The sequence below is a fragment of the Columba livia genome, chromosome 28 (assembly GCF_036013475.1).
Source record: "Columba livia isolate bColLiv1 breed racing homer chromosome 28, bColLiv1.pat.W.v2, whole genome shotgun sequence".
Taxonomy (NCBI): Eukaryota; Metazoa; Chordata; class Aves; order Columbiformes; family Columbidae; genus Columba; species Columba livia.
The window spans coordinates 2,115,422-2,136,851 of record NC_088629.1 but is presented as its reverse complement, the minus strand read 5'-3'; the positions used below and the strand labels follow the sequence as shown (position 1 = coordinate 2,136,851).

Genomic DNA, 21,430 nt, shown 5'->3' with positions numbered 1-21,430 from the left:
AGTCACTCTATTCCCTCGTCCAAATCGTTAATGAATATATTGAATAATATTGGCCCCAGCACTGACCCCTGAGGCACTGCACTGGATACTGGCCCCCAACTAGACTCCATGTTTGTACCTTTGCTCCTGCTGAGCTCCAGCGCCCGCTCATTCCAGCAACACCCAAGAGCTGTTCTCGCGTTCACCCGCCGTGCAGCGTTTCTGCGGGAAACTGCTTAGAAATCCGCTTTATTCGGTCAAAGACAAGTCAGTGATGAAGAACACGACAACCCAGCACGCTCCCAAGTGACGCGGTGCCAACAAACACCGAGCAGCCCCAGACCGCGCTTACCCCGCGGCTTCCAGCACCCACACGGCACCTCCAAGCAGCCCTGCACGGCCAGTGGGTGCAGCTCACCCACAACAAGGCCGGATTGGCCCTTTGGGGGCCAACGCGACGTCCCTGAGCTCAAGAAGTGGTTGCAAAGCAGCACTGGGTTTCCCTCTCGTGCCAGCGAGGCCAGTGCAGCAGAAGGGGGGACTGAGTGTGAGCCAGAGGGCTGGTTTAGGGTGCCCCCAGCACAGTGAGCAGCAGCGCAGTGCCCTCAGCACCGCGGTACTGGTCCCCAGCCCTGTCCCCCAGCCCTGAGTGCCCTGAAGCGGCACAGGACAAGGCACAGCCAGTCCCAGCTCCCGCTGGGCTGCACACACCGACACAGCGGGTTTATCCCATGGAGGACTCGCTGCGGGTCAAGGCAGCTCCCCCTTGGCTGGATGGATCAGGAATAAACAGAAGAAGAAAAGGAATCGGCTGCAGGATCCGGGCAGCAAGGGGGAACAGGACGGAGGGATGTACAACACGGGTGGCTGCTGCAAATATTGCCCTGGTGATCAGAGGGGAGGACGGGGATCGCAGGCGTGGGATCCCCGCGGCAGCCACGGGCGTTTCATGGCGAGAAGGATCCCGGGGGGTCCTTCGGGGACCGTCCCCCTCAATTGATGGGCTCGTAGTCAGAGTAGCGTTTCCCCTGGGTGAAGAGGAGCGCGCAGCTGCCCACCAGGAGCATCAGCAGGGGGGTGCCCAGCGCCACGGCCATGATGGAGATGACAAGGGGGGAGAAGGTGTCCTGGGGGGGCTGCCCAAAGCCCAGCAGCACGGACCTGCAGGAGGGAACGAGACAGATCAGCCACAGAGACGGGGATCAGCCCCCTCCTGCGGGTGGAATATCTGGGGCTTTCTATCCTGGTGGGTCAGATCAGGATTTCTTGGCAGGATCCCACGAGGGTCTTTCAGACTGGGGGAGGAGTGAGGGAGGGTATTAATAAACTGCACAACTCCTCACTATGGGATAACAGCAAAACAAGAGCAAACAAGCACAACAATGAGATGGCTATTAAACAGAGAATCCCTCTAACCTGGCAGTTCCCCAAAGTGCAAGGTATTAGTGACTGGGAGAGCATCATTTCACACACAACAGATCCCGCTCACCAGCTGAGGTAGCGCTTTTCCTGGTAAACCTTCCCATCCTCTCCTCCAAAAGAAATATTGATGGCGCTGACGGTGTAGGTGCTGCCCGCACCCTCCCCAAAGTAGGCGCGGACGATGCTGGAGACGGGCAGGGTCCAGTTGGCCGCCTGCAGCCCCTGAGAGCGGCACTGGATGTTGTCCTCGCGCCGCGGGCTCGGGGACCCGTACGCTGTCGCCTTCCACTGCAGGAAGCTGCGTGCAGAGCTGCCGTTTCGGGACTCGGCGACCAGGGAGAGAGTCTGGGGAGAGACAGAGAGATGGTGAAGGGAGGAGGGGTCACTGTGACAGGGGAAGCTGCGGTGGGGAGCCCCGGATCCCCCGCACACTCCTTCCTGCAGCAGAGATGTCCCCAAGCCTGCACTCGCCCCACATTATCACAGGATGTGAGGGGTTGGAGGGCCCTGGAAAGCTCATCCAGTGCAATCCCCCCGGAGCAGGAACACCCAGATGAGGTTACACAGGAAGGTGTCCAGGCGGGTTGGAATGTCTGCACAGAAGGAGACTCCACAACCCCCTGGGCAGCCTGGGCCAGGCTCTGCCACCCTCACCCCAACAAGTTGCTTCTCATCTTCCAGCGGAACCTCCTGTGTTGCAGTTTGCACCCATTGCCCCTTGTCCTGTCCCTGGTTGTCACCAGAAGAGCCTGGCTCCATCCTCCTGACACTGCCCCTTTCCATCTTGATCCCCAGCAATGAGTCCCCTCTCAGGCTCCTCTTGTCCAGCTCCAGAGCCCCAGCTCCCTCAGCCTTTCCTCACACGGGAGATGCTCCACTCCCTCCAGCATCTTGGTGGCTGCGCTGGACTCTCTGCAGCAGTTCCCTGTCCTGCTGGAGCTGAGGGGCCACAACTGGACTCAATAGCCCAGATGCGGCCTCGATCCACTCACCTCGAAGATGGTGGGAGTGTACTCGTCATCGATGGAGCGTGTTGACCGCAGCTTCTGCGCCACCCCCGTCTCCTCCACCGTTGCCACCTCCAGCACAAAGCGGGAGCTGTTGCCCCGTGGAGCCACCCCAGCCAGGACAAACTCCACTTTGGAGCTGTTTGCCGTGTGCAGGAGGCTGGGCAGGGGCCCGTCGCGGCTGCTGGCCTCGTAGGCTGTCACCTGCAGGGGACACGGAGCAGAGGGACAGCACGGTGACCAAACGGGACATGAAGGAGCAACCACTCCTCTCTATAAGCTGCTCTGGACACGACGCTGTGTTTTCCTGGTCACATCCCAGCACAGCACCCCGGGACTCACCCGAAAGGCCAAGCTGCCATTGGAGAAGCTGCCGCTGGGGTCAGCGGTTGGGATGCCCGTGAATTCGGCCGTCAGGGCCGTGTGGTTCAGGGTGCGATTGACGCTGTCCCAGGAGAAGTCAGACAGGTCGTACGTGGGGTAGAAGAGCTCTTCTGTTTTGGCCTCGCTGTACTCAAACACCTGGGGAGAGGAAAGGGAGAGGGAGCTGCTGTGAATGCCACCACGTTGTGCCACAGTCCACAGGCTGCGGTGCCACTGGGGAGACGAAAGAGACCAAAAAGGAGCTGCCTTGGTTAAACATCTCAAGGCAGAGACAACCAGGGTAGGACCCAAAGCTGGGAAAGCAGCCGCCGGACCCGCTCTGCCCTGGGGAGCTCCCGACGTCCCCTCCACCCGTGGGGTGTCCCTCCCAGAGCACGGTCACCGTCCCCAGCGGTACCTTGGTGAAGACAACAGCGGTGGAGTAGATGACACTGCTGGGAGGGTCAATCCAGACAGCGCCAGCGGGAGCGGGAGACAGCAGCCGCGTCCAGTCGATGCCCAGGGTGCTGTTTCTGCTCCCCGACACCACCAGCAGCACCGCGGGGGCCCCGATGCTGCTCCAGATGAAGTGCAGGGTGTCCGCGGGCCCCACCGCCCGCACGTGCAGCAGGTTGACAGAGGAGCTGTTCCAGCCCGGGTTGTACTGCATGGACACCTGCGGAGACACGAGGGGGCAGCTCAGTCCTACCCAGCACAGAACCGCAAATCTGCAGTGTCCGTTTGAGACCGCATTGGGAATCTTGTGTCCAGCTGTGGCCCCTCAGCTCCAGCAGGACAGGGAACTGCTGGAGAGAGTCCAGCGCAGCCACCAAGATGCTGGAGGGAGTGGAGCATCTCCCGTGTGAGGAAAGGCTGAGGGAGCTGGGGCTCTGGAGCTGGACAAGAGGAGCCTGAGGGGGGACTCATTGCTGGGGATCAAGATGGAAAGGGGCAGTGTCAGGAGGATGGAGCCAGGCTCTTCTGGTGACAACCAGGGACAGGACAAGGGGCAATGGGTGCAAACTGCAACACAGGAGGTTCCGCTGGAAGATGAGAAGCAACTTGTTGGGGTGAGGGTGGCAGAGCCTGGCCCAGGCTGCCCAGGGGGTTGTGGAGTCTCCTTCTGTGCAGACATTCCAACCCGCCTGGACACCTTCCTGTGTAACCTCATCTGGGTGTTCCTGCTCCGGGGGGATTGCACTGGATGGGCTTTCCAGGGCCCTCCAACCCCCCACATCCTGTGACTCTGTCCCGGGGACGGGCAGCCCAGGCCGGTTGGACGGGGGCACATGAGCTGCCTCGGCTGCCCGGGGAGGCTCCACCACGGCCCGAGCGCTGCCGAAGGAGCTGGGTCAGCATTCCACAGCCGTTTCCAGCAGCCCCATCCCCGCCCCGGGCTCAGGACACCGCGGGCTCCACACACGGTGCTGAGCGGCCCGGGCTGCGCCAGGACGGGCCCCCTCAGCTCAGTGCCCGGAGCAGCACGACGGGGCTCGGGGCGGGTTCCCCAAGCTCTGGGTTCATCTCCCGGGCGGGGGTCGCTGGGGGACCCGGGGAAGCCGCTGCGCCCCCCGCACCCCGAGCAGGATGAGTCCCGGGAGGGATACGGGCGGAAAGGAGGGGGGCGCCCGGTCCCACACACGGGGCGCACCGCGGAACGAGCCGCAGCCCGGAGGGTGGAGCGGGCGGCGGCCGCTCCGAGCGGCGCTTCCCCGGTTCCCCCCGTTCCCGGTACGGACCCAGCGCCCCCTCACCTGCCGCCCGCCCGCGGCCGCCGCCACCAGTGCCAGCAGGCCCAACATGGCGGCTGCAGCCCCGTCACGTGACCGCGCCCAGCCCGCCCCGGCGGGAAACTCTTAAAGGAGCCGCCGCCCTTCCGGAAACACTTAAAAAACACACAAAAGAACCCGCTTCAACACGTTTTATTTCAAGAGGATTGAGAAGTTATAGACTATGAATTTAAATTAAGCCTCGCTCCCTCCTCCCCGAGCAGGGGCAGTGATACATCAGCCCTCTCCCCAGCCGGGGTTGCTCCACCCGACGTTCCTCCCCGTTCTTCACCCCTATTCCTGGGCTGGCTCTGGGGCTGGGGGCTGCTTGCTCTGGTCCTCACCCTTCTTCTTGTGTCCCGAAACAATGTCATCAATGCGGAGGAGGAGAACAGCCGTCTGTGGAGAAAAACCCACATGGGACCAGTTAGGAATAAAATCCAAACCACCTGCCTTTGGCGCCAAAACCCCCATGGCCTATGGTGGAACGATGGGCTCAGCACCGCAGTGCAAAGGACACCGTGCCCATCCTGCGCTCAAGGGTGACCCCCATTATTTCTAGCTGAAAGAAAGGGACCCACTGTCCCTTTGATCCACCACCACCAAGCAAAGGCTCAAAATGTCATGTTTTAATGAGGGCGGATGACACAAGGGAGGTTGGACATGAAATGGGAGAAGCTCCCACCAACACTAACTGGTCCCAGGTCCAAACACCACGTGGAGCGGAACAGCCTCGTAACTGCACCAGTTCACACAGGCACGTAGGGCACAATGTGCCAAATTTGAACCAGGGCATCAAAAGGAATCAACGCCTCTGAAAGGCGCATTATGGGCTCCCATGGGCACTATGTCCCTTGTCATCACAGCTCCTGGGTGTGCAATGCCACCCAAATGGCAGAAGGACAATCCCAGAATGTGAGGGGTTGGAGGGCCCTGGAAAGCTCATGCAGTGCAATCCCCCCGGAGCAGGAACACCCAGATGAGGTTACACAGGAAGGTGTCCAGGCGGGTTGGAATGTCTGCACAGAAGGAGACTCCACAACCCCCTGGGCAGCCTGGGCCAGGCTCTGCCACCCTCACCCCAACAAGTTGCTTCTCATCTTCCAGCGGAACCTCCTGTGTTGCACTTTGCACCCATTGCCCCTTGTCCTGTCCCTGGTTGTCACCAGAAGAGCCTGGCTCCATCCTCCTGACACTGCCCCTTTCCATCTTGATCCCCAGCAATGAGTCCCCCCTCAGGCTCCTCTTGTCCAGCTCCAGAGCCCCAGCTCCCTCAGCCTTTCCTCACACGGGAGATGCTCCACTCCCTCCAGCATCTTGGTGGCTGCGCTGGACTCTCTCCAGCAGTTCCCTGTCCTGCTGGAGCTGAGGGGCCACAGCTGGACACAATATTCCAGGTGTGGTCTCCCCAGGGCAGAGCAGAGGGGCAGGAGAACCTCTCTGGACCCAGCTGGTCTCCCATCCAAGCACTGACCAGGCCTGACCCTGCTTAGCTTCCCAGATCAGGTGTTCTCAGGGTGCTATGCCTGTGTATCTGTACGGTCTCCCATCCAAGTACTGACCGGGCCCGACCCTGCTTAGCTTCCCAGATCAGACAAGATGGGCCATTCTCAGGGTGCTATGGCTGTACATATTTTATATATATGTATATGTTTCTCAAGTGTATCCTTACAGTGTCTGAACTCAACCCTTTATTCAAGGGCAGAGCAGAGGGGCAGGAGAACCTCTCTGACCTACTGACCACCCCCTTCTAACCCACCCCAGGTCCCATTGGCTTCCTGGCCACTAGGGCCCAGTGCTGGCTAAGCCCACAGCACCCGCTGTTCCCAGCTGGTCTCCCATCCAAGTACTGACCAGGCCCGACCCTGCTTAGCTTCCCGGATCAGATGAGATCAGGCATTCTCAGGCTTCTATGGCTGTATATATTACATGTATGTATATATACATGTTCTCCAAGTATATTCTGATAGTATTTGAACTAAAACTCTTTCATGGTCACCCTGCTGTCCCCAGGACCCCCAGCTCCCTTTTCACTGCTCCAACAGCTCATTCCCAACTTACACTGGAACCTGGGCTTGTTCTGCCCACATTCAAGACTCTACACTTGCCCTTGTTCTATTTCATTAATTATCTCAGCAGCAATGCTTCCCCTCCACTCACCTCCACCGCGGTTTTGTACGTCTGCAACTTGACAGCCAAAGGCTCCCAGATCCCCAGGTCCTTCATATCGACCAAGGCTCCGGTCTCACCGTTCACCCCCCAGCTCTGGCTGCCCTCTTGAGTGTGTTTTGCCTGCAAAGAGAACAAACAGGTCATCACTTGGAGTAAAAAAGCAAAGTCACCTTCTAGTAATTCAAACTGACCCCCTGGGGCTCAGGGAAGTAGGAAAAGGTCATTAGAATTCTCTCAAATTTAGAGTTTATTCAAGAGCACCAGCTGGAACAGTTATCTCAGAAGTTAGACCCAAGGATATTCTCTCTCATGCCACCGAATCTAATCTCAAAGGAGGATTTTGGTTTTGTTCACCCTCAAGGTTTTGCCATTTTGTTTTTAAACTCCAGTCCTCTAAAAAAAAGCTGTTTAACTCCATTTACGTGCTTTCACATTTCAGCACAAAACTTCAGTAAACATGTTTGTAGGGAAAGGAGTTGGAGTTGACAGTCCCTTCAAACTCAGGCCATTCTGCGCCACACGTCTCACCCTGAGCGATGTCAGCACCCGGATGGTGCTCGCGCCGCAGTTCTGGATCAACGTTCGGGGAATGACCTCAAGCGCCTGGGCCACGGCGCGGTATGGCCACTGCTCCACCCCCGTCATGCCCTTGGACTTCTCGGTCAGCGCTTGGGAAACAGCCATTTCGGTGGCTCCGCCGCCCGGCACCAGCTGCGGGTCGAGGAGGACGTTGCGGCAAACCTGCATGGCGTCCTGCAGGTTCCGTTCCACCTCCTGCAACGGCACGAAACCACAAATCACAGGATGTCAGGGACTGGAAGGGCCCTGGAAAGCTCATCCAGTGCAATTCCCCCGGAGCAGGAACACCCAGATGAGGTTACACAGGAAGGTGTCCAGGCGGGTTGGAATGTCTGCACAGAAGGAGACTCCACAACCCCCCTGGGCAGCCTGGGCCAGGCTCTGCCACCCTCACCCCAACAAGTTGCTTCTCATCTTCCAGCGGAACCTCCTGTGTTGCAGTTTGCACCCATTGCCCCTTGTCCTGTCCCTGGTTGTCACCAGAAGAGCCTGGCTCCATCCTCCTGACACTGCCCCTTTCCATCTTGATCCCCAGCAATGAGTCCCCCCTCAGGCTCCTCTTGTCCAGCTCCAGAGCCCCAGCTCCCTCAGCCTTTCCTCACACGGGAGATGCTCCACTCCCTCCAGCATCTTGGTGGCTGCGCTGGACTCTCTCCAGCAGTTCCCTGTCCTGCTGGAACTGAGGGGCCACAGCTGGACACAAGATTCCAGGTGTGGTCTCCCCAGGGCAGAGCAGAGGGGCAGGAGAACCTCTCTGACCTACTGACCACCCCCTTCTAACCCACCCCAGGTCCCATTGGCTTCCTGGCCACAAGGGCCCAGTGCTGGCTCATGGTCACCCTGCTGTCCCCCAGCTCCCTTTTCACTGCTCCAACAGGCCGTTCCCCAACTTATACTGGAACCTGGGCTTGTTCTGGGACCCACTTGCTTCAGTCACATCCAAACTGCTCCAAAGGAAGGCAGGACTCTGCCACAAAGGCAGCCAGGAGAGAACGGGAAGCGCAACACAAATCACTTACCGCCAGGATCTCCTTGCTGGCTCCCCGCAGGATGATCGTACAAGCCTTGGGGTCTTTGCAATCGGTGATGAAGGCAAAATACTCATCTCCTATTTTTTTAACCTCGAAGAGCCTGGCTCCGGTTCCCACATCCTCCTCCCGCAGCTCGTCCGTGCGGCTCACGATGCGAGCTCCGCAGGCCCTAGCACACAAACACCGGCCGGTGAGACGCTAACAAATATTAACTGGGGAAAAGAGATGAATACTGCAGGGCAGGGACAGCGAGGGGACAGTATTTACCTGGCGATCCTGTTGTTGTCCGTCTTTCTCACCCTGCGGATCGCCGTGATGTTGGCTTTCATCAGGTAGTGCTGGGCCAAGTCTGAAATCAGGTTAGTGCAATTTTATTGGTCAATCAGTGGTACCAGGACAAACTTTGCGTCTCTAAAGTAACCAGTGTTATGGAAAAACCAACCCTAAATGTCACTTCTTAAAGCAAACTGCAAACCCAAGTGTCAGTGCAGCTTTCCATGCTTTGCTAAACTCATCCTCGCTCCTGTTTTGATATTGTTTGCAAATGCTGGAGGAGCAAACTATCACTTTAAGTTCAAGAATCAACTTCACTGTCTGGAATGTAGAATTATTTGCTAGTAAGTTAATAAAGAAAACAAACCAGAAGAAAACAGGGTCCTGTTCAGACTCAGAGTGTTTTTAATTACTGAACACGACACTTAACGCAGCGTGAACCTCATGAAGATGAATTGAAACACAAGGGCGGATTATTACCAGAAATGCCTTTTTCCGTGATGACCAGGTCTGGCTTGACTCTCACCAGGTCCTCGCACATCTGCTGGATGTACTCCTCCTCCATCTGCAGGATGCGGGCAAAGTCTTCCTCCCGCGTTATTTCAATATCAGTCTGCAGATAGAGGCATAAATTAACAGTAGCATTAATTAAAACACATCAATACTCCTTTGACTCTTAACTACCCCAATCACTGCAGTGGCTGCTATATTCTACCTTTTTCCCCATGGATCTGACCCACCAGCAGAATCAACCTCTACTTGCAAAAGGTCCCGATATAGAAGCCTTTTGCCCCTTCTGTTTTTAACAATCCATCCGCTTCCCTTCACTTTACCAGGTTTAAATCAAACGCTGGGAACATCTGCGGGACTCGCTTTACCTGGCTCTCTCCTTTCTTGTACTCCAGCGAACAATCCAGAAGGACGATGCGCGGATTCTTAATAAGGCGACGCATGCGGGGGTGAGTTACGTCTTTATTCACCATGATTCCACGCAAAACACACGAGTCTTCGCTAAAGCCGCCGGGAATCTGACAGACACAAGAAAGGGGGAAAATAAGGCGAGGTGGTCGACAAAACCTGGGTCTGTGCTCCTGAATATCCATCCCATGGACTGAAGAAGGAAAACTCCCCTGTGGAACGATACGCTGCTCATGATCCAAGTTAATTTTACAAGCTATAAACCAGCAAGGCCGATCGTACTAAAACACCTTCAAGGTTTGCAAAGTGCAGATCAGTAGCACAAAATTCTTCCCCCCACACCCCCAGAACAACCAGTTTGGAGTGAGAAAGGGACACACATAAAAACGGTTCAGGACATACCCACCTTTTCTACTTTGGCGTATTTTTTAATATCGATTTCCTTTCTGCCGTTTTCTTCGAACTCCACAGTCTTAACGGCATCGAGAGCGATGCTGCAGGCCAAGTCAGACCAGCGGTTTATTGCCTTGGTGTTTATAGCGCTCTTGATTATTTTAAGCATCATCTCTTTGTTGTTCACGTCCACTGGAGTGCTGAAGTAAAACAAAAAGCAAATAGTAAAGCGAGTGTTACTCCAAGCCACAATCTCATTGAGTCCCTCTCTAATTATAATGTTATTTTTCACTAATTGATTCCATGAAGTATCACCTTTAAGCAGCATCAAACCCCCATGTCCCTCCTTTCTAACCACCACCAGCCCACACTTACCCGATTTTCTTTAGAATGCTGATCATGTCGTCCAGAGCCTTACGATACGCGCCAATAATCACAGTCGGGTGCATCTGCTGCTCAAGGAAGTGTTCGGCAACGGCAAGCATCTCCCCAGCTAAAAAAACCCCAAAAAACTATCAAAATTCACTAGATAAACCAGTATCGATCATCAACAGCCAAGGGAAGGAGCAGCTTAGCAAGTAATAAGTATGTGCTGTCCGCACAGAGCGCTCAAACATCATCTCTGCATCTTCTTTATACCCGACAGGGCTTATTTTTAGGAAACACGACGTTCCAAAACGCAGAGCTGATCAATTAAGGGACTAATGAACCAAGCATTCTCTTCACAGTATAAAAAGTGTCAATTGTAGGGTGGGTAAATAAGAAATCTGTGTCTCATCAAAGCCTCTGGTGAGCAAAAAGGGTGAAGTTCAGCCTTAAACCTCTATAAAAATGTGTCTTATCCATTTGCCTTACCAAGGATAATTACGGATGTGGTCCCGTCTCCGACTTCTTCATCCTGAGTGCGGCTGATCTCAATCATTGATTTTGCAGCGGGATGCTGGACTTGAATCTGCACAGGAACAAGGGGCACAGTTTAGGTCTAGAATACTAAAGCACAAACTTCTCGCATCGCTCACGGAACAAACACCACGCAAAGTTATTCAGCTCGACTACAGCAAAGATTTCTCTTCCCTTTTTAGACCAAAAATAAGCCCTTGTATTCCACAATATCGCGTCTCTCGCTGTTTTTCAGGCATCGCCGCTTTCGTGCTGCTATTTCTACAGCACTTGCACCAGCAAGACAACAAGGATTTCTCAATCTAATTAAAAAGCAAGCAGCCACTCACTAGGTTTTCATGCAATTACAGCTACAGCTAACCCAGAATTTCCACCAATCTTGTAAAACCTCCATGAAAACTCAGTGAAAGCTGCTTTTCTGAGAAAGAAGAGTGTCTACTGGAATTATTTAATCCCTCCCCAGTAAATACTTTTATTGGTGCCGCCCTTTAGCGGTGCTATCCAGGAAGATTCTGACTCGCATGTTAAGCAAGACAATCCATTAGGAGAAACTTACTTCTCTAAGAATGGCGTTGCCATCATTGGTCATCACAATCCCACCCATGGGGTCCAAAAGCATCTGCAAACCAAAGAGAAGCAACTTTTAAGTCGAGCTTTTGCATGGGTGGTGTTTCTGGGCAGGTATTGCAGCAAAAGTTCTCACCTTCATCATAGCTCTCGGTCCCAAGCATGTTCGGATAATGTCAGCAATAGTCTAGGAGGAAGGAGCGAAATTAAGTAATATAACACGCACCTAATGTCTGAAAAAACACACATAATCTAAATCTAAGTGACCCAACGACCCTACAGTTGCTTAGATGCAGTAGAAGTTGAGATTCACGTGGATACGGCAACACAGGGATTATAAGAGCGCTGGCATCACACTGAATTATTATCCAAATCCAACGTCAACACTCTGGCACTTTCGGATTTTGCACAGAAAGAGGTTTTGGTGGGTTAAGCCCCTCCATGTTCACTTACACTGTGTCTACTGCTTCAACACTGAATATTCACTTTCTACGCTGCTTCTACCCTGGATGGATAAAACCCAGACAAAACCTGCTTGAGACCAAGTTTTCCCTCTTAAATATATATATATATATATATATATATATATATATATATATATATATATATACACATAAAAGAATAAACAGAGCCCGACATCAGAATACGGTACCTTAGCAGCAGTGATGTTTCCAGTCTGGACTTTCCTTCCAGACTCACGTTTCATATTCTGACCTAAAGTGCATCGAAAAAAAAAGGCACAAATATATCTTCAATCTGATCTTACTAAGACATTTGCCACTGAAACAGTGACAATGCACAACAGACACCCCCCCAGCTCTAAATTAAAGAGTTTACAACTCTTTAGCATCATTTTCATCTGTGACAAGCATGGGCTGCATGAGCACTGATTTACTTCAGGAGTGGATGTTTGTGCCTATAGGTTTATAAGAAAGAACAGACAGCAACAGTAAAAGTAGGATCAAGAAGAAGGTCAGAGGGTCTGTAGCAAAGGGTTCTGTTGACCATTTGCTATTTTAATGTTGGGGAGAGCGGATGGAGAGATGAGAATGATAAACTCAAGTGGGAAGAAAAAAATGCTAAGAGTGTCATATTGGAGGGTGGTGACAGAATCCCAAAGCACGAGGGGTTCAAATGAGACAGCACAAGGAATGTGCTGAAAAACACAAGGAGGGGGAAAATTGAATGAAATATAACAAAGGCAAATTAAGTTAAGTTATGGGCACGAACAAGCCCAGGTTCCAGTGTAAGTTGGGAATGAGCTGTTGGAGCAGTGAAAAGGGAGCTGGGGGTCCTGGGGACAGCAGGGGGACCATGAGCCAGCACTGGGCCCTTGTGGCCAGGAAGCCAATGGGACCTGGGGTGGGTTAGAAGGGGGTGGTCAGTAGGTCAGAGAGGTTCTCCTGCCCCTCTGCTCTGCCCTGGGGAGACCACACCTGGAATCTTGTGTCCAGCTGTGGCCCCTCAGTTCCAGCAGGACAGGGAACTGCTGGAGAGAGTCCAGCGCAGCCACCAAGATGCTGGAGGGAGTGGAGCATCTCCCGTGTGAGGAAAGGCTGAGGGAGCTGGGGCTCTGGAGCTGGACAAGAGGAGCCTGAGGGGGGACTCATTGCTGGGGATCAAGATGGAAAGGGGCAGTGTCAGGAGGATGGAGCCAGGCTCTTCTGGTGACAACCAGGGACAGGACAAGGGGCAATGGGTGCAAACTGCAACACAGGAGGTTCCGCTGGAACATGAGAGGCAACTTGTTGGTGTGAGGGTGGCAGAGCCTGGCCCAGGCTGCCCAGGGGGTTGTGGAGTCTCCTTCTGTGCAGACATTCCAACCCGCCTGGACACCTTCCTGTGTAACCTCATCTGGGTGTTCCTGCTCCGGGGGGATTGCACTGGATAAGCTTTCAGGAAGAGCTCAGGCCGTGCCGGGGCTCAGCGGAACCCCCGGGGAGCAGGGGGACCCCAACCCGCCTGGGTCTGCGCGGGCGGGCCGGAGAACAACATGGCGGCGGGAGGGTGAGGAGACAACGGGGGACCCAGACCAGAACCGACCCCTCCCCTCAGCCCTAGGATCCCTGAGAGGCCAGGCCGGCCGGCGGCGACACTCACTGAGCACCAGGACGGGGCGCGGACCCATCATCGCGGCGGCTGAGGCACCGAGCACCGAACCTTCTGGAGACCGCGCGGCGGCCGCTATGAGGACTGCCGCCTCCCACTGCCGTCTCACCCTACCCCGCCTCCCCGCCCAGAACGACCAATCGCAGCTCGCGTCGCGGGCCCGGTGCCCAATAAGAAGCTGAGAGCGCTGAAAGCATGTTCGGCTGAAAAGCGGCGCTACAGCGCATGCGGCCGCGGCAAGTTGGGCGGGGCTGCGTCGTACTGCGCATGTGCAGGTTGGCGCCGGCGACTGTACCATCGATGCGGGGGGAGCCACAGAATCCCCGAATGTCGGGAACTGGGGGGGACCTCGAAAGCTCATCCAGTCCAACTCCTCCAGCTCTGCGAACTGGGCCCGGTGGTTTTCTGTTTAAGAATCATAGAATCGTTTTGGTTGATAGAGACCTTCAGGTTCATCCCAGCTCTAGCACTGCTCCATGTCCTGAGAACCTCCTGTCCGTCTGTCCAACCCTCCAGGGCTGGTGACTCCAGCACTGCCCTGGGCAGCCTGTTCCAATGCCCCACAGCCCTTTGGGGAAGAAATTGTTCCTAAATCCACCCTCACCCTCCCCTGGCGCAACTTGAGGCCGTTTCCTCTGCTCCTGGCGCTTGTTCCTGGGGAGCAGAGCCCGACCCCCCTGGCTCCAAGCTCCTTTCAGGCAGTTCAGAGATCAGAAGGTCTCCCCTCAGCTCCTGTTCTCCAGCTGAACCCCCCAGGTCCCTCAGTCTCCATCACATTGTGCTCCAGCCCCTCACCAGCTCCGCTCCCTTCTCTCCCCTCGCTCTAGTATTTCATTGTCCTTCTTAGGATGAGTTTTGTTGCTGGTATTGCAGCAGGGAGCTCAGGACATTTCCTAATCTGTCGGAAACAGAAGGGTGGAGCCTCTCTGGTGCCGGCTTAGTTAAGCAGAGCGTCCCTAAGTCACCGAGTTTTGGGTCTGACGCCCCACCTGATGTGTGAGGAATTTAAGCCCGATCCTCCTCCCCGTTCTCATCCTCTTCCCCCTCATCTCTTTCCTGGGCCTCTATGCAGCTGGCTGTGCTGGTGAGCTTGGCAGAGCTGCTCATCGTCCTCACCTTCATCACGCTGCTGTTCCTGGTCGAAGCGCTGGTGCGAGCCATGGTGGTCATCGGGCTCCTGCTCTACGTGCTCATCGCTGACTGAAGGCAAAGCAGGGGGGTTGGTGTTTTCCCCCGTGTTCCCAGAGCTCTTCAAGAGGGAGATGGGAGGAGAATCACACCCAGCTCAAGAACAGATGGGAAGAACCCAGAGCGGTGGTCGCAGGAGGATGGGATGTATGGCCGCCTTCTGGCTGCCCACCCAACGTCGTCACTTGGCAGCATCGTTGTCTTCTCTCCCATCATAACGAGAACAACGATCATCTAGAAACCCATAGGCATAATGTACCAAGACTAAGCCTAATGTAGCAAGACTCGGCCTAATGTAACAGAAACCTAAGAGAGGAACTACAGCTCTATAGAGACTGGACATGAGGCAAAGCGGAATGTCCTTGGCTTGCAAGCTGGGAAAGCAGAATGTGCCACTAAATGAAGAAAGAGCTGCGTGACTTTTGCTAATTAGCAGCGCAAAATGATGATGTGAACGGTCAAGAAATCAGGTCGAGAAGCCAACACTGGGATAGCACCAGGTGCGAGGACACCGGGGACACCAGAGACCCCGGATGAACACTCTGGAATACCAAAGATGGATTGCCGGCCAATGGCGGGGTTATGGGAATAATTAATGCATTAGCTAAGTAGAGACAAATGACTATGCAATAGGTGTGTGTAGTAAATATGAAGAAGTGCGAATCACATGTGCTCGATTAGAGGAGAAATCCTCCAAATGTCTGACGCGCTGTAATAAAAGTGATGCTTTTTAGTACTTTCAAAACAGTGTTAAAGAGTATTTCTGATTAATTTCTTTATCACCCGAAGCACCAGCTGCAGCAACGGGCCTCCAGGCAAACCGAAACCACAGCTTGGGGACGCTTGTCCCCTTCTTGCTAAAGGGACGCTGGGTCTTGGCGAGGTGATTCCTCCAACTGCAGCTTCCAGCTCCAAACCTGCCGCACCAGGTGGGTGGATCTGATGTGGGGCTGGGGCCAGCGCTCTGTGTTCTACCAGAGAGCGTTTATCAATAGTATTTTTGGACTAAAAATTTTTGCGGATGCTTCTAGGAAGCTGGTTCAGACCCCAGAGCAGAGGGCAGGGCAGCAGTGTAGGGTAAAGGGAGCTGGGGGTCCTGGGGACAGCAGGGTGACCATGAGCCAGCACTGGGCCCTTGTGGCCAGGAAGCCAATGGGACCTGGGGTGGGTTAGAAGGGGGTGGTCAGTAGGTCAGAGAGGTTCTCCTGCCCCTCTGCTCTTGAATAAAGGGTTTAGTTCAGACACTATAAGGATACACTTGAGAAACATATATACATATATATATACATACATATATATAAAATATATGCAGCCATAGCACCCTGAGAATACCCCATGTCGTCTGATCTGGGAAGCTAAGCAGGGTCGGGCCCGGTCAGTACTTGGATGGGAAACCGTACAGATACACAGCCATAGCACCCTGAGAACACCTGATCTGGGAAGCTAAGCAGGGTCAGGCCTGGTCAGTGCTTGGATGGGAGACCAGCTGGGTCCAGAGAGGTTCTCCTGCCCTTCTGCTCTGCCCTTCTGCTCTGCCCTGGGGAGACCACACCTGGAATCTTGTGTCCAGCTGTGGCCCCTCAGCTCCAGCAGGACAGGGAACTGCTGGAGAGAGTCCAGCGCAGCCACCAAGATGCTGGAGGGAGTGGAGCATCTCCCGTGTGAGGAAAGGCTGAGGGAGCTGGGGCTCTGGAGCTGGACAAGAGGAGCCTGAGAGGGGACTCATTGCTGGGGATCAAGATGGAAAGGGGCAGTGTCAGGAGGATGGAGCCAGGCTCTTCTGGTGACAACCAGGGACAGGACAAGGGGCAATGGGTGCAAACTGCAACACAGGAGGTTCCGCTGGAAGATGAGAAGCAACTTGTTGGGGTGAGGGTGGCAGAGCCTGGCCCAGGCTGCCCAGGGGGTTGTGGAGTCTCCTTCTGTGCAGACATTCCAACCCGCCTGGACACCTTCCTGTGTAACCTCATCTGGGTGTTCCTGCTCCGGGGGGATTGCACTGGATGGGCTGTCCAGGGCCCTTCAACCCCTCACATTCTATGACTTTCAGTGACACGCTCTCTGCGCATGCGCGGAGTCCCCTCCCGCCACAAGACTACATTTCCCAGTGTTCCCCGGGGCCGCGGTGCCGTCCCGTTCCGCTCCGCTGGCACTTCCGCTCCCGCAGCGCTGACGCGGCCTTAGCGCCCAGAGCCGCCGGGCAGCGACGGTGAGTGACCGCGGGGCGTGGGGGTCGGGAGGGTCCGTGAGGGGAGGAACTGGGCCGGGGGGGCGGCGGCAGCTCTGCGCTTCCCCTGGGTCTCGGTGTGGGGTGTATGAGCGCCCTGGGGGTGGTGCTGCCGTGGAGACCGTCAGAAGGGAGGGAAGAGATGGCGGAGCCCCTGAGACGTGAGCAGCTTTTGCATTGAGAAGCGCCAAGAGGTTTGTTCTCCTTGCCCCCTGCGCAGCTGCAGGGATGTCGGGACACAGGGTGTGAAGCTGGGACTTCTGGGGACCAAAAGGCCCGTGGAGGGGAATGGTTGCACCTTAGGGACTGGGAATAGGAAAGATTAACAAATTGGAGAATCCCAGACTTGCACACGTATTTTGGGGGTCATTGCAGCCTTCCGTGGGGACTTTCTGCCGACTCCACGACAATCCTTTATCAACAGTGCTGTGAACTCTACACCTGGTTGTGTCTCGCTACACAGGAATGCCCAACTTGCCTTGTTTTGTTGTCCTGATTGCTTCCTTTTTGCGATTAAATTATCAATGGTGTGTTTTCTTTCGCGGCCAGATGAAGCTCCTGGTTCTCGCCGTGTTTGCCCTGTTTTCCGTGGCCCGCTGTGAGGAAGGCGCCAGGCTCCTGGCCTCCAAATCTCTATTAAACCGCTATGCAGTGGAGGGCAAGGACTTGACTTTACAGTACAACATATACAACGTTGGCTCCAGGTGAGTCGTGTCCAGTCTTCTCACATTGACCAGGAACAGAAGTTGTGTGTTTGCAGAGGCTATTTTTGGGCTCTGTGATGTGCTGTCACCCTTGTTCCCCAACTCTGAGCTCCCCACCACCACCTGAAGGTTTGACCTGCAATTCGCCCTTTTCACAGTATCACAGTATGTTTGGGATTGGAAGGGACCTCAAAAGCCCATCTAGTCCAATCCCCCCATGGAGCAGGAACACCCAGATGAGGTTACACAGGAAGGTGTCCAGGCGGGTTGGAATGTCTGCACAGAAGGAGACTCCACAACCCCCTGGGCAGCCTGTTCCAGGCTCTGCCACCCTCACTGAGAAGAAGTTTCTTCTCAAATTTAAGCAGAACCTCTTGTGCCCCAGCTTGATCCCATTACCCCTTGTCCTATCATCGTTTGCCACCGAGAAGAGCCTGGCTCCGTCCTCATGGCACTCACCCTTTATATATTTATAAACATTAATAAGGTCACCCCTCAGTCTCCTCTTCTCCAAACTAAAGAGCCCCAGCTCCCTCAGCCTTTCTTCATAAGGGAGATGCTCCACTCCCTCCAGCATCTTGGTTGCCCTACGCTGGACCCTCTCCAGCAGTTCCCTGTCCTGCTGGAACTGAGGGGCCACAGCTGGACACAATATTCCAGGTGTGGTCTCCCCAGGGCAGAGCAGAGGGGCAGGAGAACCTCTCTGACCTACTGACCACCCCCTTCTAACCCACCCCAGGTCCCATTGGCTTCCTGGCCACAAGGGCCCAGTGCTGGCTCATGGTCCCCCTGCTGTCCCCAGGACCCCCAGCTCCCTTTCCCCTACACTGCTCTCTAATATGTAATTTCCCAACCTATACTGGAACTTTTCTTCCTGTCCTGTTGTTCCTGCTTTCACCCTTTCCTTCTTTCATCTCACAGCCGCTCTGGATGTTGACCTCAGTGTCGTTATATCTCATGACACTCTGCTCCCACACACACAACCTCCTGTTCTTGGCTTGGGGAGCTCTTTTCACATCCAGTTCTCTGTCTCCTTTTTGCAGCTTCTCTCAGCTTTGCCTTCATCTTTCTTCAGCCCCCCTGTAACACCTTCACTGTCCTCCCCATCTTCTCTTAGTGCCTCTTTATGTTCCAAAAATCAGCTCTTCCAGCTGCTGAATTGTCAGTATGGAAGTGTCCTCCCTCTTTGCTGCAGTCCCTGGTGAGAACTCCAAGTCTAAGACACTCATTGCTTTCTTTTATGCATTTAGTGCCGCTTTAGACGTGGAGCTGTCGGATGATTCTTTCCCTCCAGAAGATTTTGGCATTGTCTCCGGGATGCTCAACGTCAAGTGGGACAGGATCGCTCCGTATCTTTTCATGTTCTGAAATGTCTCCTGATGCTCCTTCTTGCCCCGGAGCATCTTGTAGCTCCCCTGTCTTCATTTGTTGCCACACAAGTTCCAGCACAGCAGACCCTGGGCAGGGTATGGAATGCAAATCTCTGTTCTCTTTCAAAGTGCTGTGGTTTAAAACAAGTAAAAAACAATGAAAAGCAAAGCCCTAAATTCCTTGGAGACAGGACCATGTCCCTTTGCAATTCACCTGCCTGGGAAGGGGGAGCAGCTGGATCAGCCGTGGAAGGATCTGGGTGTCTGTAGCATCAGAGGACTTGAATATTGACTCTTCCAGCTGGTTTGAGGGCTCTTTATTTATCTCCTTTCTTCTTTCTGATGAAATGCAACTATTTTCCTTAACTTCTGGCTCTCAGAGCAAGTAACGTCTCCCACACCGTGGTTCTGCGGCCTCTCAAAGCTGGTTACTTCAACTTCACCTCTGCCACCATCACATACCTGGCACAGGAGGGTGGGCAAGTTGTGGTGAGTTGGCTGTTTATAGGATCCTTGCCCAAACTGGATGGCAGATACACCTGATAATGCTCTTTGAGCTGCTTGTTGGGGGGTGACGCCTGTACTGCACGTGGAAAGGTGACAAATGCTCTTTTTCAGGTTGGTTTCACTAGTGCTCCTGGGCAGGGAGGAATCTTGGCTCAGCGGGAGTTCGACAGGAGGTTCTCCCCACATTTTGTAAGTACCTTTCAGTCAGTCACTGAAATCGCACTGTAGCAACTCGCACCCCAGCACGTTTGCTGGTTTGTGATGTGTTTGGTTTGCACTAAGGTCACCTGGAAAACTCCAGCGTGGATCACAATTAATCCATTATCTGTTGTCCAAGAGAGAATCACAGAACAAGCAAAGAGTTTTCATCCAGCTACCTCTGGAGGGAGTTGGCACTGTGGGATTTGGGCCAGAAGCTTTCAGAGTAGATGATCTAACAGTTATAAGGCTCATCTGTATGTGATTTGGTTTAACTCTTCCTAAAAATGTCTCCTAGCTGGACTGGGCGGCTTTCGGCGTGATGACCCTGCCCTCCATCGGCATCCCGCTGCTGCTGTGGTACTCGAGCAAGAGAAAATATGACACCCCCAAGACCAAAAAGAACTGAGCGCAGTCAAACGCCACCAGCACCCCGAAGCTCAGGAGAGAACAAACACGAACCCACCCAAACCGCGAGGTGTGTTGGGGTCAGCGACCGTCACCCCTGTGGAGTGGGCAAGAGGGAATTGGTCACTTCCCCGGCAGTGACGTGTTGTCTCCTACGTCTTCAAAAAGAAACAAGCGAAAAAAAGCCAACCCCAAACCCCGTTTTCAGTGTATTTGGTGCAGAGACCCTTCCCTCCGTTGCAGATGTGGTGCTGTGGGGTTGTAAATGCGTGAACTCCCCCACAGGATCTTTGTTGGGGTGCAGCTCTGCGGCATTTCTGGCATCTCTGCTGTCTTGGGACTTGATTTGGCCAAATGGCTCTTTGCTTGCTCCAATCTTCTCAAAATGTTAAATCCCAGGGCCCTTCTTCTTCTCCCTGAAACATCTGGGGGGAGAGTGAGCTCTGTGTGGTGACCAAACCAGAGTCAGGTTGGAGCTGCTGCGTTGACGAGGCAGATAGGAGATCCCATCAATGTCGGTTCTCTAGGCAGCCTTGTTAGAGCTGCTGCGTTGACGAGGCAGATAGGAGATCCCATCAATGTTGGTTCTCTAGGCAGCCTTGTTAGAGCTGCTGCGTTGACGAGGCAGATAGGAGATCCCATCAATGTCGATTCTCTAGGCAGCTCCGTTGTATTTTGCTGAACGGCTAATTGCTGTGTTTGTTTTTTTTTCTGGTTGCTGTTAAGGGGTGTTGAGGTACTGAGGATTTTGTAATAAAATGAATTCGATGAACGATGCTCTTCTGGATGGGGCTCTGAGCAACCTGAGCTGGTCAAGATGTCCCTGCTCATGGCATGGGGGGCACTGGGAAGGTCCCTTTAACCCAAACTGTTCTATGATTCTGTGTGTGTGGGGACATTAGTGCATCCCACCCAACAAGGTGCTGTGGGGCTGGTTGGGGGCCGGGGAGGCAGAAGGGGTGGTGTGGTGGCTGTCCCAGAACATGGTATCCACTTCGTCATTGGGGAGGTCACAAGCGTCCCCACGAGGTGACGTATTCCTGTGGGGGGTGGCGAGCCACGTCCCCACCCCCGCATTGTGCCCCATAGATCCTCTCCTCTGCACCATAGATCCCCTGTGCATCCCACAGGTCCCTCTCTGCCCCATAGATCCCCTCTTCTGCCCATACATGCCCATAGAGCCCCATGGATCCTCCCTCTACTCATAGACACCGCTCTGCCCCATAGATCCCCTCCTTTGCACCATAGAACCCTCATCTGTGCCATAGATCCTCTCCTCTGCCCCACAGGTCTGCCATCTGCCCCATAGATTCCCTTCTTTGCCCCATAGATCCCCTCTTCTGCCC

The 21,430-nt window shown here is 54.4% G+C and overlaps 3 protein-coding genes across 5 annotated transcripts; 1 reads left to right on the top strand and 2 right to left on the bottom strand.

The window, feature by feature from the left end:
• Positions 1–212: 212 nt before the first annotated feature.
• On the bottom strand, positions 213–4,635 carry GLMP (glycosylated lysosomal membrane protein). Its single transcript, XM_065043265.1, has 6 exons — positions 4,526–4,635; positions 3,190–3,447; positions 2,751–2,930; positions 2,394–2,612; positions 1,469–1,746; positions 213–1,140 (listed from the first exon to the last, which is right to left on the bottom strand). Exons 1-6 carry the CDS (start codon positions 4,571–4,573, stop codon positions 972–974), a joined length of 1,152 nt encoding a protein of 383 aa, XP_064899337.1. The 5' UTR covers positions 4,574–4,635; the 3' UTR covers positions 213–971.
• A 42-nt stretch (positions 4,636–4,677) lies between these two features.
• Positions 4,678–13,702, bottom strand: CCT3 (chaperonin containing TCP1 subunit 3). 2 transcript variants are annotated; one of them, XR_010468428.1, is made up of 14 exons: positions 13,474–13,625; positions 12,026–12,087; positions 11,510–11,560; positions 11,363–11,425; positions 10,762–10,858; positions 10,282–10,399; positions 9,920–10,106; positions 9,474–9,623; positions 9,076–9,208; positions 8,590–8,671; positions 8,311–8,491; positions 7,241–7,486; positions 6,265–6,832; positions 4,678–5,976 (listed from the first exon to the last, which is right to left on the bottom strand). XR_010468428.1 is itself a non-coding variant. In XM_065043264.1 (14 exons), exons 1-14 carry the CDS (start codon positions 13,502–13,504, stop codon positions 4,835–4,837), a joined length of 1,638 nt encoding a protein of 545 aa, XP_064899336.1. In that variant the 5' UTR covers positions 13,505–13,702; the 3' UTR covers positions 4,678–4,834. The 2 variants fall into 2 exon arrangements, 1 of the variants encoding a protein (XP_064899336.1); XM_065043264.1 differs by having other exon boundaries at positions 4,678–4,939; positions 6,701–6,832; positions 13,474–13,702.
• A 3,027-nt stretch (positions 13,703–16,729) lies between these two features.
• On the top strand, positions 16,730–20,856 carry SSR2 (signal sequence receptor subunit 2). Of its 2 annotated transcripts, none has more exons than XM_005514617.4 (6): positions 16,730–16,879; positions 17,447–17,601; positions 18,852–18,950; positions 19,352–19,460; positions 19,590–19,667; positions 19,975–20,856. In XM_005514617.4, the coding sequence occupies exons 2-6, from the start codon at positions 17,447–17,449 to the stop codon at positions 20,083–20,085; spliced, it is 552 nt and encodes a 183-aa protein (XP_005514674.1). In that variant the 5' UTR covers positions 16,730–16,879; the 3' UTR covers positions 20,086–20,856. The 2 variants fall into 2 exon arrangements, with proteins under 2 accessions (XP_005514674.1, XP_021137931.1); XM_021282256.2 differs by having other exon boundaries at positions 16,876–17,091.
• Positions 20,857–21,430: the final 574 nt, after the last annotated feature.